The 13652-nt window shown below is 39.3% G+C and overlaps 1 protein-coding gene across 3 annotated transcripts in view; it reads left to right on the forward strand.

Annotated features, from left to right (window-relative positions):
* uxs1 (UDP-glucuronate decarboxylase 1) overlaps nucleotides 1-13652 on the forward strand; it is a 51401-nt gene that overhangs the window by 13486 nt on the left and 24263 nt on the right. For 2 of the 3 annotated variants that reach the window (XM_055637106.1, XM_055637105.1), the window contains 5 exons: nucleotides 1594-1637; nucleotides 2255-2333; nucleotides 2952-3132; nucleotides 8093-8197; nucleotides 9744-9803. In XM_055637106.1, coding sequence (XP_055493081.1) covers nucleotides 1594-1637; nucleotides 2255-2333; nucleotides 2952-3132; nucleotides 8093-8197; nucleotides 9744-9803 — 469 coding nt within the window. The remainder of the gene's footprint in view (nucleotides 1-1593; nucleotides 1638-2254; nucleotides 2334-2951; nucleotides 3133-8092; nucleotides 8198-9743; nucleotides 9804-13652) is intronic. The other variant, XM_055637107.1, reaches the window with a different exon arrangement.

Here is a 13652-nt window from a genome sequence, read left to right on the forward strand (position 1 = left end):
TACAAGGCATGGTTACTGAGTGTGGAAATAAGACTAAAATAGGTGGCATAGACAGTAAAAAATGACCATCAAAAATTGCAGCAGAATCATGATTGGTTAGGTAAGAGGGCAGAGAAATGGCGTTCAATTCAGATAACATAGAAACATAGAAATTAGGTGCAGGAGTAGGCCATTCGGCCCTTCGAGCCTGCACCGCCATTCAATATGATCATGGCTGATCATCCAACTCAGTATCCCGTACCTGCCTTCTCTCCATATCCCCTGATCCCCTTAGCCAGAAGGGCCACATCTAACTCCCTCTTAAATATAGCCAATGAACTGGCCTCAACTACCCTCTGTGGCAGAGAGTTCCAGAGATTCACCACTCTCTGTGTGAAAAAAGTTCTTCTCATCTCGGTTTTAAAGGATTTCCCCCTTATCCTTAAGCTGTGACCCCTTGTCCTGGACTTCCCCAACATCGGGAACAATCTTCCTGCATCTAGCCTGTCCAACCCCTTAAGTACAAGGTGTTGCATTTTGGAATGTCAGAGTGGACATTAGGTCCCTGGGGAGTGTTGTAGAACACAAGGACCAAGGAATATAAATACATGTAACCCTGAAAGTGGCATCACAAGGAGACAGGATGGTGACGAAAGCACTTCTCACGCTAGACTTTATTGTACAGAGCATTGCTGATGGGTGTTGGGATGGTATCTTGCAGTTGCACAAGATGTTGGTGAGGACACATTTGGTCCATTGGGTACTGTTTCGGCTATCCTGCTGTAGGAAAGATATTAAGATTGTAAAAGTGCAGAAAAGTTTCACAAGAATATTGCCAGGAATAAGGACGGGAGAGGTTGGGTAGGCTAGGTCTTTATTTCTTGGAGTTTCGGAGACTGAAGAAGAAGTGATAATGGTGCATAAAATCATGAGGGTGATCATGAAGGTTAAGGTGAATATACACAGTTATCTCCCAGGTAAGAGGAATCAAAAACTAGAGCGAATAGGTTTAAAGTGAGAAGGGAAAGATTTAAAAGGTACCTGAATGGGCAACAACTTCACCCAGTGTATATGGAATGAGCTGCCAGAGAAAGTGGTTGCATAAGGCAAAATAGCAACATTTAATAGACATTTGGACATGGATAGGAAAGATTTGAAGGTATTTCAACTAAAAGCAGAAAAATGGGACTAGGCTAGATGGGCATCTTGGTTGGCATGGACGTTGAACAAAGGACCTGTTTCAATGCTGTGTTACTCTATAACTTGATGGTGCTATACGATTCTTAATATTCAATTCTACTGCTAAAGAACAAAAATGGGCCCAAAATATGAACAACTTTCAAACGAGCAGAATGGTACAGCAAACTTTAGGAAGATTCCCACTACATGCCCCATGTACTAAAGTTGTAATTGGCTTTGTAAATAAGTTGTGTATAATATGAAAGATTCCCGATTACATCTTTGAAATGGGGCTTGTATTTTATACTGATGGTATGGTTTAGCCTAAAGTGATGAGTGTTGCAGAAAACAACCTTTTTGATATTATCACGTTTTCACAAGTTGGAATGGTGAGCTTACTTTTAAGACTGATGTTGACGCATTTTCATCTTTCAGGCCTTGATACCCTTGAAGGAAAAAATTAGAGAAATTGAAACAAGGTAAACAGTGATTCCATTTGCTTAGATTAGATTATATAATGAAGTACAGTGAAATATAAATGCTGCCCTAAACTATTTGGTCTGAGGAGCCTATTTCTAGAAATTTGATTTGAAATCTTAAGTTGCTCTATTTCATGCTTTTGCCCGGAATGTAACAAATTCGATTAATGTTAGAAATAATGCTGATTGGCAATAGGAGGTATGACAGGGCTGATATTATTTCAAAATATTGTTCTTCTCATGCTATTTCTGAATTTATGCCCTTGTAATAAATCATTATCGGTGCTTTCCATGGCACTTTTACCTATCTTATTGTTAACAAACAGCCTTGACATTCTTTCAAAATTGATTTCTTGAAATTCTCAGAGTCCTTATAGATTTGTAATTTATGGAAACTAGTGTTTTAGAGGTAGAGATTTAGAAATGAAATGTCTGATCTTGCATTTCCACAATTGAGAATCCTTGCAGATCCACTAATTACAGATACTGTTTTTTGGTACATTTTAACAGGTGAACTTCAATGTTGTATGACAAATATATTCAGGAACCAAGTACAATTCTATCATTATCAATTACATTCTGATATTAATTGGGACAGCTTAAAATATCAGTAATAGTTTTTATGTTTCCAACAGTATGTCACAGAAGTATCCACCCGTAAAATTCCTTTCTGAAAAGGATCGTAAAAGAATTCTAGTAAGTGCATTTTTTATTTCCTATTTTGTTATTAAGGCATTTGTTTATTAAATATGTTAATATATCTTAATATCAGTTGATTTTTCCACTTTAACTGAGAGCAGATAGTAGTGAAAATATTTCCAGGAGACAATTTATTATTACAGATAACCCATTTTGCATGCATGCTAAATGTAACTGATAACATGATTTGATTGGTGTATGCTCTTATAATTATGTAGTTGGCATCATCAAATTGTTGATCAAGAGGTTACAAAACCCTCTTTGTTATTTGCTGTCTGTGTCCCTCACAGTGGCATTCTGTCACTGGAGCACAGCCTTCATAAACCGGTTTAAATGTTTGTGTGCGATCAGTTCAGTTTAGTTTATTCTCAGGTGTACCGAGGTACAATTAAACGCTTTTTGTTGCGTGTTAACCAGTCAGCAGAAAGACAATACATTATTAGATTCAATCCATTTACAGTGTATAGATACAGATTTAAGAGTGTGGAGCGATTGTAATGTGTGTTTGTAGATCTGCTTCTGTGGCTAGCATGCAAATAGTCACCATCTTCAAAATTGTTGCTTTGAAAGTGATTTTATTCTTTGCATTCATGCACAATGCTTTTTGTATTACAGATAACTGGAGGTGCTGGATTTGTTGGCTCCCATCTTGCTGATAAACTCATGATGGATGGCCATGAAATAACTGTTGTAGACAACTTTTTCACGGGGCGGAAAAGGAACGTCGAACATTGGATTGGTCATGAAAACTTTGAATTAATCAACCATGATGTGGTAGAACCTTTATATATTGAAGGCAAGTTATCATCTATTCATGTTTATGGGATTTATGAAAAAATGGCCACTCGTGTTTGTGTTTTGGGGCAGTGAATTTTAATGTCTTTTAAGAGAAGTTGATGGAAAATGGAATTAAAAATGGGGAAATGAGTAGAGGTGAAATTTGTTTCTGTCTGATATTCCATTCAGTGACATCATGGCTAATTTGTTTACCTTGTCCATTTTTCAACCTATTTCCGTATTCCCTGAATTTTATGTTGTCCATACGTTCACTAGTGTTGATCTTACGCAGCTAGATCTAAAGTCATCTATCCTGTTTCCTTGAAGGTGACGGGTAATAATCCAGAAAATTCACTCCTCGTGTGTTCTGTGACTTTAACCTCAGTTCATATTGCCAACTTGTTTTATCCAGACTGTAAAATCTGGCGTTCCTTTGTGATCATTGTATGACCTTTGTTATCAGCTTTCCTCACTTCTTAATTCTTTTGCCAATTGACTTGTCACTGTCAGCCACACTGTGACTTGTCACTGTAAGCCACATTAACCAGGGTTTGATTTTCAATATGATCATTTATTTTGTCAACTTTCCATGCAGTCTACTTCATGTTGTTCTGGGTCAAGATCATTCTTCACTGTCCTCCATTATCGAGGAAACCCATCATTTGCCATTTTGTCGTTTCAAAATATTTTTGTTCTTGCCAATACTTGCCAATGACCAATAGACAACTGGGGAGAAAGCAGAATTCTTGAAAGTAGTTGGGGGAGTCCAGAATCAGGGGCCATAGTTTAAGAATAAGGGGTAGGCCGTTTAGAACCGAGATGAGTAAAAACATTTTCACCCAGAGAGTTGTGTATTTGTGGAATTCTCTGCCTCAGAAGGCAGTGGAGGCCGATTCACTGGATGCATTCAAAATATAGCTCTTGGAGCTAGCGGAATCAAGGGGTATGAGGAGAAGGCAGGAACGGGGTACTGATTGTGGATGATCAGCCATGATCACATTGAATGGCGGTGCTGGCTCGAAGGGCTGAATGGCCTACTCCTGCACCTATTTTCTATGCATCTAGTAAAGACCATTATTTGTAGATTGATTCAAATTGGACTTGGGGAAGTGCAGGCATCCGATCAGTCTGCTTTTTCTCATCTTAACAGATTACTAGGAAAGTACTGTTTGCATTTTCGGAGAAGAGTATAGGCTTTAAAGTTGAGAAACTGAGGCTGGAGAAAGTAAGGGATGGGACAGAAGGTAACCAGAGAATAGAAATACTAGAAAAAATTGGTCTGCTGGAATCCACAAGAATAATTGCTTAATTCTATAAAATTGGAGCATAGGAATATTTTTTTTGCACTCTTTTATATTCTTTAGGCGAGTATTAATGTCTTTCCAGTCGTTTTCAGAACTTGCCTATCACCTTCATAAAAACATTCAACCCGAAGTATCATTCTTCTGCCCTTTATAATTCTGCCATTTTTAAATTGTACCATTTTAGTGTTATTAATTTAATTGTCCTGAAAAAAAATACTTTTCACCATCTGCCCATTTTCTCAACTGAGGCTTGTTACAGACCTATTCACTATTTGCCCAATTACCCTCTGAAATCCTTGTGGGACCAAGTTTGTCCATCTGATAGGAGACTGCAGGGTTCAGATCTGTGGAAATGCTCTGCTACAATTCTGTTGGCTTATATACAAGCACCCAGTGCTTGTGAGACGACCCCCCCCCCCTCTCCCCCTGCCCCTGCCTCAATTGTGTTATTTAGTACATGCCATGTATTCAGATGTCTTTTGGAAGTTCATATCCACAACATGAACTGCGCAGTCCCCTTAAACCTCATCCAATATCAACACTGACTGTAGGAGCAGAATCTGTCTGTGATAAGACATGCCTTATTTCTTGCTCACTTAAATTATGAATTTCAGATTAAATGCTAAATTGCTCATTTTCTGGAACAACTTCTGAGCTTTGAAACCATTCAGGACAAAGCAGTTTGCTATCCCTTCACCATTCAAATGCCAATCTATATTCAATCACTGACTGACTGTGTGTAATTCATTCCAAAAGCTCATTCCGTCTCCAAATGTCAAACTCTGAATAGCGAATATTAATATGGAGAGCCTTGCTTTCATTTCTCGGATAAATATCTATTGCTCTGCCTTCATTGGTGCCGAGTCAAAATCTACTATAATAGCACAATCACACGAATAACGTTCATGAAATGCCACGGTTTCCACCTGCAAACGTCATGATAATGTGTTATCCACAATTGATGAAATCAATAAAAAACATAACATTTTATTTGGTAGCTTATTTATGTACAGACATGAACATTTTATTATAACCAGTAAGTAGGCTTCCAAAATCTTTTATTAAGAGAACCAAAGGTCTAAAAAGAAAGATTTGCATTACCTTTCAGAGTGACCATTTGAGGACTGCTGTGACAAATGTACAAACCGGGCAGACAATGTATGAATGGTACAAACAGCATTGTGATAATCACCAGATAACTTGCTTCAGAAATCCTTACTGTGATGAATATTGGTCCAAACATCATTGATCATCCTGGAATGAGTGTGAATAGATTTCCTCCAACCAATAATGAAGCAGGACCCATGTTTCGGAGAGCATCACAAGTCAAGAGTATTTTACCAAGAGTCTGAGGAAGGGTCATCTATTCCTTTTCTCTCGAGTTGCTGCCTGACTGTTGAGTTACTCCAGCACTTTGTGTCTATCTTCAGTGTAAACCTGCATCTGCAGTTCCTTCCTACACACTTAGCTGGGTTAAACTTGAAACAGACTTCATTCATGTGAATGGGAGTTTTTCAATGCAAGGACTTGTGTTTTCATGCATTTAAGTTCTAATTACTTTAATTGTTTTTATCCATAAGTGTGATTGTGTATTGCTTTATTAAATACAGTTTGTTAGTTCTGGGAATCCAACTGGTTCTCTGTGCTGAGACAGAGCCTGCATAGTGCTGTCCACATTGAGGTGATGAGAGCCAGGCTTTCAGTGGAAAATTGTCGTGTGGTCATTTTGAAGCAAACCATATGGTGCAGAGGCAGGTAGCCAATGCATTTTGGCCAGCTGATAGATCTGCATTATCTCCCTGGAAGCATTTGTAAATCAATTCTGTAGACAGATTACTGAAAGATGCCAAAACAATGGGGTTGTTTTAGTGAGTGATTTTTAACTTTCCCATCATTGACTGGGACTTGTTCAATGCCAAAGGCTTAAATGGGGCAGATTTTGTGTCGTATCCAAGAGGGTTTCTTGAAACAGCATGTGGATAGTCCAACCCGAGAAGGGATGGACCTTGTGTTAGGAAATTAATCTTACTGGTGACCAGTATTTTGGAGATTGTGATTACAACTCTAAGTTTTAAGATGTAACTTTTGAATAGGGAATTAAGATTTGACTGGACTTTGCGGAAAATTAGAGTAGGTCAAACTGCGATGTTGTTAGGCAGGAGCTTGGGAGGCTTCACTGGGAGCAATTATTATTGGGTAAGTCCACATCAGACATGTGGGAGTTGTTTACAGGTCCATTCTGAACCGGCATGTTCCAGTAAGGAGGAGGGATAAGGATAGCAAGGTAATGGGAGCCTTGGATGGCCAAAGAGGCTGTAAATTTGGTCAAAAAGTAAAATAAAGTGCATGCAAGGTTTAAGAGGTTAGAATCAGGCAGGGCCTTTTGAGAAATATAAAGAAAGGAGGAAGGAATGAGTGGGTGGGTGATTAGAAGGGCCAGAAGCTACAACATGGCTTTGAGTCTGATTTAAAAAAAAAAAAAAAAAAATCCAAAGCTTTTCATACCTATATTAAATCATGTGGATAACTTGGGAGATGGTATGATAAAAGGATATCAAGGATAAAGCAAAGAATTAACGCTTGGAGTCTGGAGATGTAGGCAGGATACTAAACAAGTAATTTTCATCTGTTTCCACCAAGGACATGAAGGACAGCGAGATCAGTGTGGAGAACACTCACATGCAAGGGTGTTTTGCATGGTTTTGTACATGGCAGGTCATGTCTTGCTAACTTGATCTAGTTTTTTGTGCAGGTGATGTAGGTGATCAAAGACGGTAGGGTGGTAGATATTGTCTGCATGGATTTTAGTATAGACTATATAGTCTATGTATATGATAGAGTGCCCCATGGTATACTGATCCAGAAGATTATGATGCACAGGATTAATAGTGACTTGGTGGTATGGTGGAACTGTCTTATGGATTTGGAACTGATAGAAAACAATGCTGTGGTGGAAGGAAAATACTTGTGCTGGAAGTCTGTGACCAGTGGAGTTCTGCAGGGATCTGTGCTGGGACCGCTGCTGTTTGTGATATATGAATGACTTCAACATAGATGGGATGGTTAAGAAGTTTGCAGATTACACCAATATTGCCTGGGCCGTGGACTGAGAAGAAGGCTGTCAAAGTATACAGTAGGATATAGATCTGGTACAGAAATGGATGGCTACTTGGATTATTTTTTTCTGGAATGTCGGAGGTTGCAGAGAGACCTGATAGGAGTGTATAAAATTATGAGGGGGATATTTAATTCAGAGAGTCAGAACCTTTTTCCCAGGTTGGAAATGTCAAATACTACAGAGCATAGCTTGGAGATGAATGAGGCAAAGTTTAAAGGAAATGTGCGGGGCAAGGGTTTTTTTTTACAAAGTATGGAATTAAATGCATCAGGTGGATTAAGCAGATGCATTAATGGCTTGTAAAATACTTTTGGATAGGCAGGGAATGGAAGGAAATGGGTTATGTAGATAGGTGATGGTCTTGGCCTCATGCTCAACATACATTGTTGGATTTTTGGGTATGGTTAAGGGTTTGTTTCATCATTGATGTTAAGATGGTCAAAGCTACTACTAGAAAATCACTGCATTAAATTAGAAATGTTTCAAATGATGAATGGGGATTGCTATATGTATACATCAGTTTACTAGACAATTAATTAATCTTTTATTTAAAATAGTGGATCAGATCTATCACCTGGCTTCACCAGCATCTCCTCCAAATTATATGTATAATCCAATCAAGACATTGAAGACCAATACAATTGGGACATTAAACATGTTGGGTAAGACTATTTCTTCATGTTTAATTTATAAAACATTATAATATATGAAATGTTTTGTTTACAATGAAATGTCTTGCATGAGATTTTTTAGAATGCTGAAATAAAATGTACAAATACCTCATCACACCTTACCAAATGCCATTTGTACCTTCCTATTTGCTAATTGGAAAATAAGTAAAGGCTACTCCCAATCATACGCAATCTTGGGTATGTAGAGCATTTCCATATGTCATCCAACCCAGCCCCGAGGCAATGATGGAAAAGCAGGAAATAAATTTGTAATGCTTCAGGAATGTGTGGTAGCACATTAACGTGGCACAAATCATCCTCATGTTGATAACCAATGGATCTGGTGGTCTAGTCTTGTGACCAATGCCAATGTTGTAGGAGGGTAATCCCTTTACCCAACTGAATCCAACACAAAAAATTGGGGGGTGGGTCAGGGGAATTTTTTTTTCAATCTTCACTTTACCAGAGAAGCGATGGTTTTCCGGGTCGTATATCCGGTCGCTCTGCAGCCTAACATCAAGGAGCTGGAGGTCTTGCTCAGGACAGCGGGGCGTGGACTTGCCATTGGAGCCGATTCCTTGCCTTGGATCGACGCTCGCACCTGGTTCAGTCCTGACTATGGGTGCTTCTCTGTACAGAATTTGTACGTTCTCCCTGTGACCATGTAGTTTTTCACCAGGTGCTCCAGCTTTCTCCCACGTTCCAAAGATGTGCAGGTTTGTAGTAATTTGGCACTTGTAATTTGTCCCTAGGGCAGAGCTAGTGTATGGTGATTGTTTGTCGGTGACGACTTGGTGGATCGAAGGGCTCTGGAGAACATGGATAGTTTACGTTTCGGGTCGGGACCCTTCTTCAGATCTGAAGCATTACCTATCCTGTGCTCTGCAAAAATACTGCCTGACCCGCTGAGTTACTCCAGCACTTTGTCTTTTTTTTTGTAAACCAGCATCTGCAGTTTGTTATGTCTCCAAGAGTAAATGTACCCTAGCTAATTGTTCTACAAACAATTTTGCAACCAATAGATTATCAAGTCATAATCATCAAAACTTTGTGCGGAAGAAATTGCTTTCCGTGTTTGATATTTTATGCAATGCCCTTTGGGAAATCATAAGGTCCTGTGTGTCTAGTAAAATCTAACAAAAGATTATAAACATTTCTTGAATAGTAAGTGAGGACAATAACAGTCAACACCATTCTATAGATTCCATTTAGTATTATTGCACTACAAGCATGGTGGCACAGTGGGAGAGTTGTTGCCTTGCAGCATCAGAGACCTCGGTTTGATCCTGAGTGTGGGTGCCATTTGTACATTCCCCCTGTGACCCCATGTGTTTTCTCTGGGTGTTCCGCTTTCCTCCCATATTCCAAAGGCATGCAAGTTTGTAGGTTAATTTACTTTTGTAAATTGTCCCTTGTGTGTAGGATAGAACTAGTGTATGGGTGATTGCTGTTTGGCACTGACTCGGTGGGCAGACTGGGCCTTTTTCCACACTTCATCTCTCAACTAAACTAAATTAGTATGATCTTGTGTTTTCAGGCCTGGCAAAACGTGTTGGTGCACGCCTCCTATTGGCTTCTACATCTGAGGTATATGGAGGTAAGATCCAATTTATAGTTACATTTTTACTGTAAATTTCAGTTAGTAATGTCTTTCTGTTGACTTTATTTTAATGGTTGTTGAAGCAACTCTAGCTACCTATGAGAAAATATGCCACAAATGATGGTTGAAATTTAATTTGCATGCCACAAGCAATTATTACGCCACCAAATATGCATTCTCAGAAATTAAAAAAACTGAAAATATTGGACACCCAGCAGTATCTGGTTTAAGCAATGTGGAAAGAGTTTTTGTCTCTTCCCATAGATGTTGCCTAATCTAAATCATTCCAGCCTTTCCAACTGTAGTTTTTAATTGATTTTTCAAGGTATATTCTCAGAACGTGTTTAGTGGCATTCTGACTTCCAAACCTCATTTAGGACTAACAGTTCTTGTGAAAGTTGTTCTTTTTCAACTGCTGTGCAGTAGCAATCTTTCAGGATGGCTTTGGGAATTCAATCTTTTGTGCAATGTTACAAACATCTGAAGATGTATTGGGCAGACCAAATGAAAGCATTTTTGTCAATAGTGAGCCTTTGTCCTGTTCTTAGTATACCTAAATGACCAAGCAGGTAATACTATGCTAATGGAGCCATGAAAACCTTTTGGCTGGCTTCCATCTTAAATGAAATTTTCCTAAATGGAATATTAAATCAATCAGTTTAAAAACTATGTGATGGTCTGCATCATTACGCAAGATATTTTCAAGTTATTTCAAAATATTTGCTTACTTTATTATTTTAAATGAAAATGAGATGGGTAGGTCCTTTTGGATCAGTGATATAATTGTGAACAATGACTGGATGTGCTGGCTTAAAGCCAATCAAAGCAAGGTGCAAGCATGAACACAATTTAAAACTGATCTAATTAATTGCAAACTGAAGTCAAAACTTGTGCCACTGTTTGAATATGTTAATTACTGCATCGTTTTTCATCAGAGGAGGTGCCATGCAGTATGTGGGAAATGCCATGTTGTCCTCAAGCAAATGATTATAATGAGAGGAGCACCCAGGAGTCTGGGAATTAAATGATGAAGTTACCTTGCATAAGAAATAAGAAAGTACACATTCCTAATGACCAGGCTCCACAAGCACCATCTCCCCCATTACACTTTTCTTGACCTCAGCCACCATTTTTTATCTGTATTAATCGGCCTCGGTAAAAATCAATTCTTGAATAAAAATGGAAATGTAGAAATGAATTATTGTCCTAATTGATTTTTGCATAATATCCTTTTTTCCCCCCTTCTGCACTCCTTTTTCTTCTTCTTGCGTATGGCGTGCACAGCCTGAAGTTGTAGGACAACTTGTTCTATTTGATCTTACTTGATTGTGCACGCCAGGTTGATTGCATTCGTTGAAACAGGGCAGACCACGTGAAGGTTGCAATCTCCCACCCCCACTCCCTCTTTCATGGGTATGTATAAGCAGTTAGAAACAGCCAGCACTGCCATTCAATATGATCATGGCTGATCATCTAAAATCAGTACCCTGTTCCTGCTTTTTCCCCATATCCCTTGATTTGTTTAGCCCCAAGAGCTAAATCTAACTATCTTGAAAACATCCAATGAATTGGCCTCCACTATCTTTTGTGGCGGAGAATTCCACAGATTCACAATTCTCTGGGTGAAAAAAATGTCCTCATCTCGGTCCTAAATGGCCTACCCCTTATTCTTAAACTGTGACCCCTGGTTCTGGACTCCCCCAACATTGGGAACATTTTTCCTGCATATAGCCTGTCCAATCCCTTAAGACGAGGAAACACTTTTTCTCACAGAGTGTGGTTGTCTGTGGAATTCTCTGCCGCAGAGGGCAGTGGAGGCGTGTTCTCTGGATGCTTTCAAGAGAGCTAGATAGGGCTCTTAAAAATAGCAGAGACAGGGGATATGGGGAAAAGGCTGGAATGGGGTACTGATTGGGGATGATCAGCCATGATCACATTGAATGGCGGTGCTGGCTCAAAGGGCCGAATGGCCTACTCCTGCACCTATTGTCTATTGACCGCCTTGCTTCTAAACTCAAATCCTCTCGCAATGAAGGCCAACATGCCATTAGCTTTCTTCACTGACTGCTGTACCTGCATGCTTACTTTCAGTTACTGACGTACAAGCACGCCCAGGTCTCGTTATACCTTCCCTTTTCCTAATCTGACTGCTAGTGAATGTAAATATCAATGATCACAGGCAATGAGATAGATTTCCAATGATCGACCTTGGGGCAGAAATGGCCTTTTATCTCTATGAGATCAGAAGGTCACCTTATGGTTGCTGGTTTATATTAACTCTTAATATTTATCATTTAAGCTTCAAATTGATCAATACTTGGCTCAGCTTCACTCCTGTACTTAATTGTTTCAAGGACAAACCATCATTTAAATTGAATACCCCCCACCCTTCCTGCCATCACCGTACTTCTGTTTGGATTTGCATTTGGAGAGAATGATTCTCGGTTGTAAGTTAAGTAGCCTTTTTTCTCCTTTAGAACAATACGAAAAGAGGATTTGGTTTCATGTGATTTTGTAGTTCATTCCATGTGTGAAAATTTGTAGGTGGAATAAATACAATTTCCTCTAACCCCTACTTATACATTGCACACTCTAGTTAGAGGTATGGGGAAAGGGCAGTTTGTCATGCAAGTAAAAGGTTAGATTTTTCCCAAGCATGTGCTTGTGATAATTTCCAAATCAAATTGAAAATTGTGGTACCTATTGCCATACAGTGGCATACATTGTCAACTTCCCTCATGGTGACTAGGCTGTGGGCCGAGCATCAAAAATGTGTCTAGAAATCAGTTTTTGTGACCCAAGTCACCGAACTATATGAAATTTTCCACAGATTTACATGAAATATAATTGAGAAGGAAGTCATAACTCGTCTAATTAATGGGTGAGGGCAGTTCTTGTGGGTTCCTCCCTTTACTGAACCCCACTGACTGCCAGTGTGCAGAGTGGGGGTGACTGCCATAGTGGGACTGGGGCAGTTCCAGGCTGGGGGACAGTCCTGCAAAGCATTTTCCAGTCGCTTTAATAGGAAATGTAATGAGACTGCAGCAGAGGTCCCAAGTTTTAAGGGCTCATGAACCTCCCTAATTAAAGGGTCAGGACAGATGCTCTGGGTTCCCCCGTTTACTGAACCCCACTGACTGCCATAGTGGGGAGAGTGGGGGTAATGACCATAGTGGGACTGGGGCAGTGCCAGACCTGTAAGAGACCTGTCTTATTTCTGATGTAAATGTCACATCCTGACCAAGAATCGAATGCTCTGATGTTTACTCGATGAGTATTCATTTTAAGCTACAATGAGACTATATATATGATAGAGATAGATGGTGCCTTTGCATATGAGAGCTATTACCTTTAACCTAAAATAACCCTAAAAGTGTTGCATTGGTTGAGTATCTGTAGTTTGTGCGTGTGTTTGTGTATACCTGTCAAACGTGTATGTGTGGATGTAAGTGTGTATGTATATGTGGATGGATGGATGTGTCAATGTATATGTGTGCATGGATGTGTACATGTATGTCTGCGTGTGAATGGATGTGTGTGTGTGTGTGCGGATGTATGTGTGCATGTATGTGTGCATGCATGGAAGTGTGCGTACGGATGGATGTGTGTATGTATGTGTGGATGGGTGGGCATTCACCAGCACGCCATTATCATAAGTAATTCACTCATTGTTTAAATAATTTGACCAAATAAACAGTGAAACGATCGACACTAAAATAAAAGTTTGTATAATCATTTATTTCCCCAATTTATTTCTTTACATTACATCTGATCGTCATCTGAATATTCTTCATCAGATTCCAAGTGTTTTGATAAGTCCATTGATAAGTTAGTTCAAGTTTAAGT

This window comes from Leucoraja erinacea, chromosome 6 (assembly GCF_028641065.1).
Source record: "Leucoraja erinacea ecotype New England chromosome 6, Leri_hhj_1, whole genome shotgun sequence".
Classification (NCBI taxonomy): Eukaryota; Metazoa; Chordata; class Chondrichthyes; order Rajiformes; family Rajidae; genus Leucoraja; species Leucoraja erinaceus.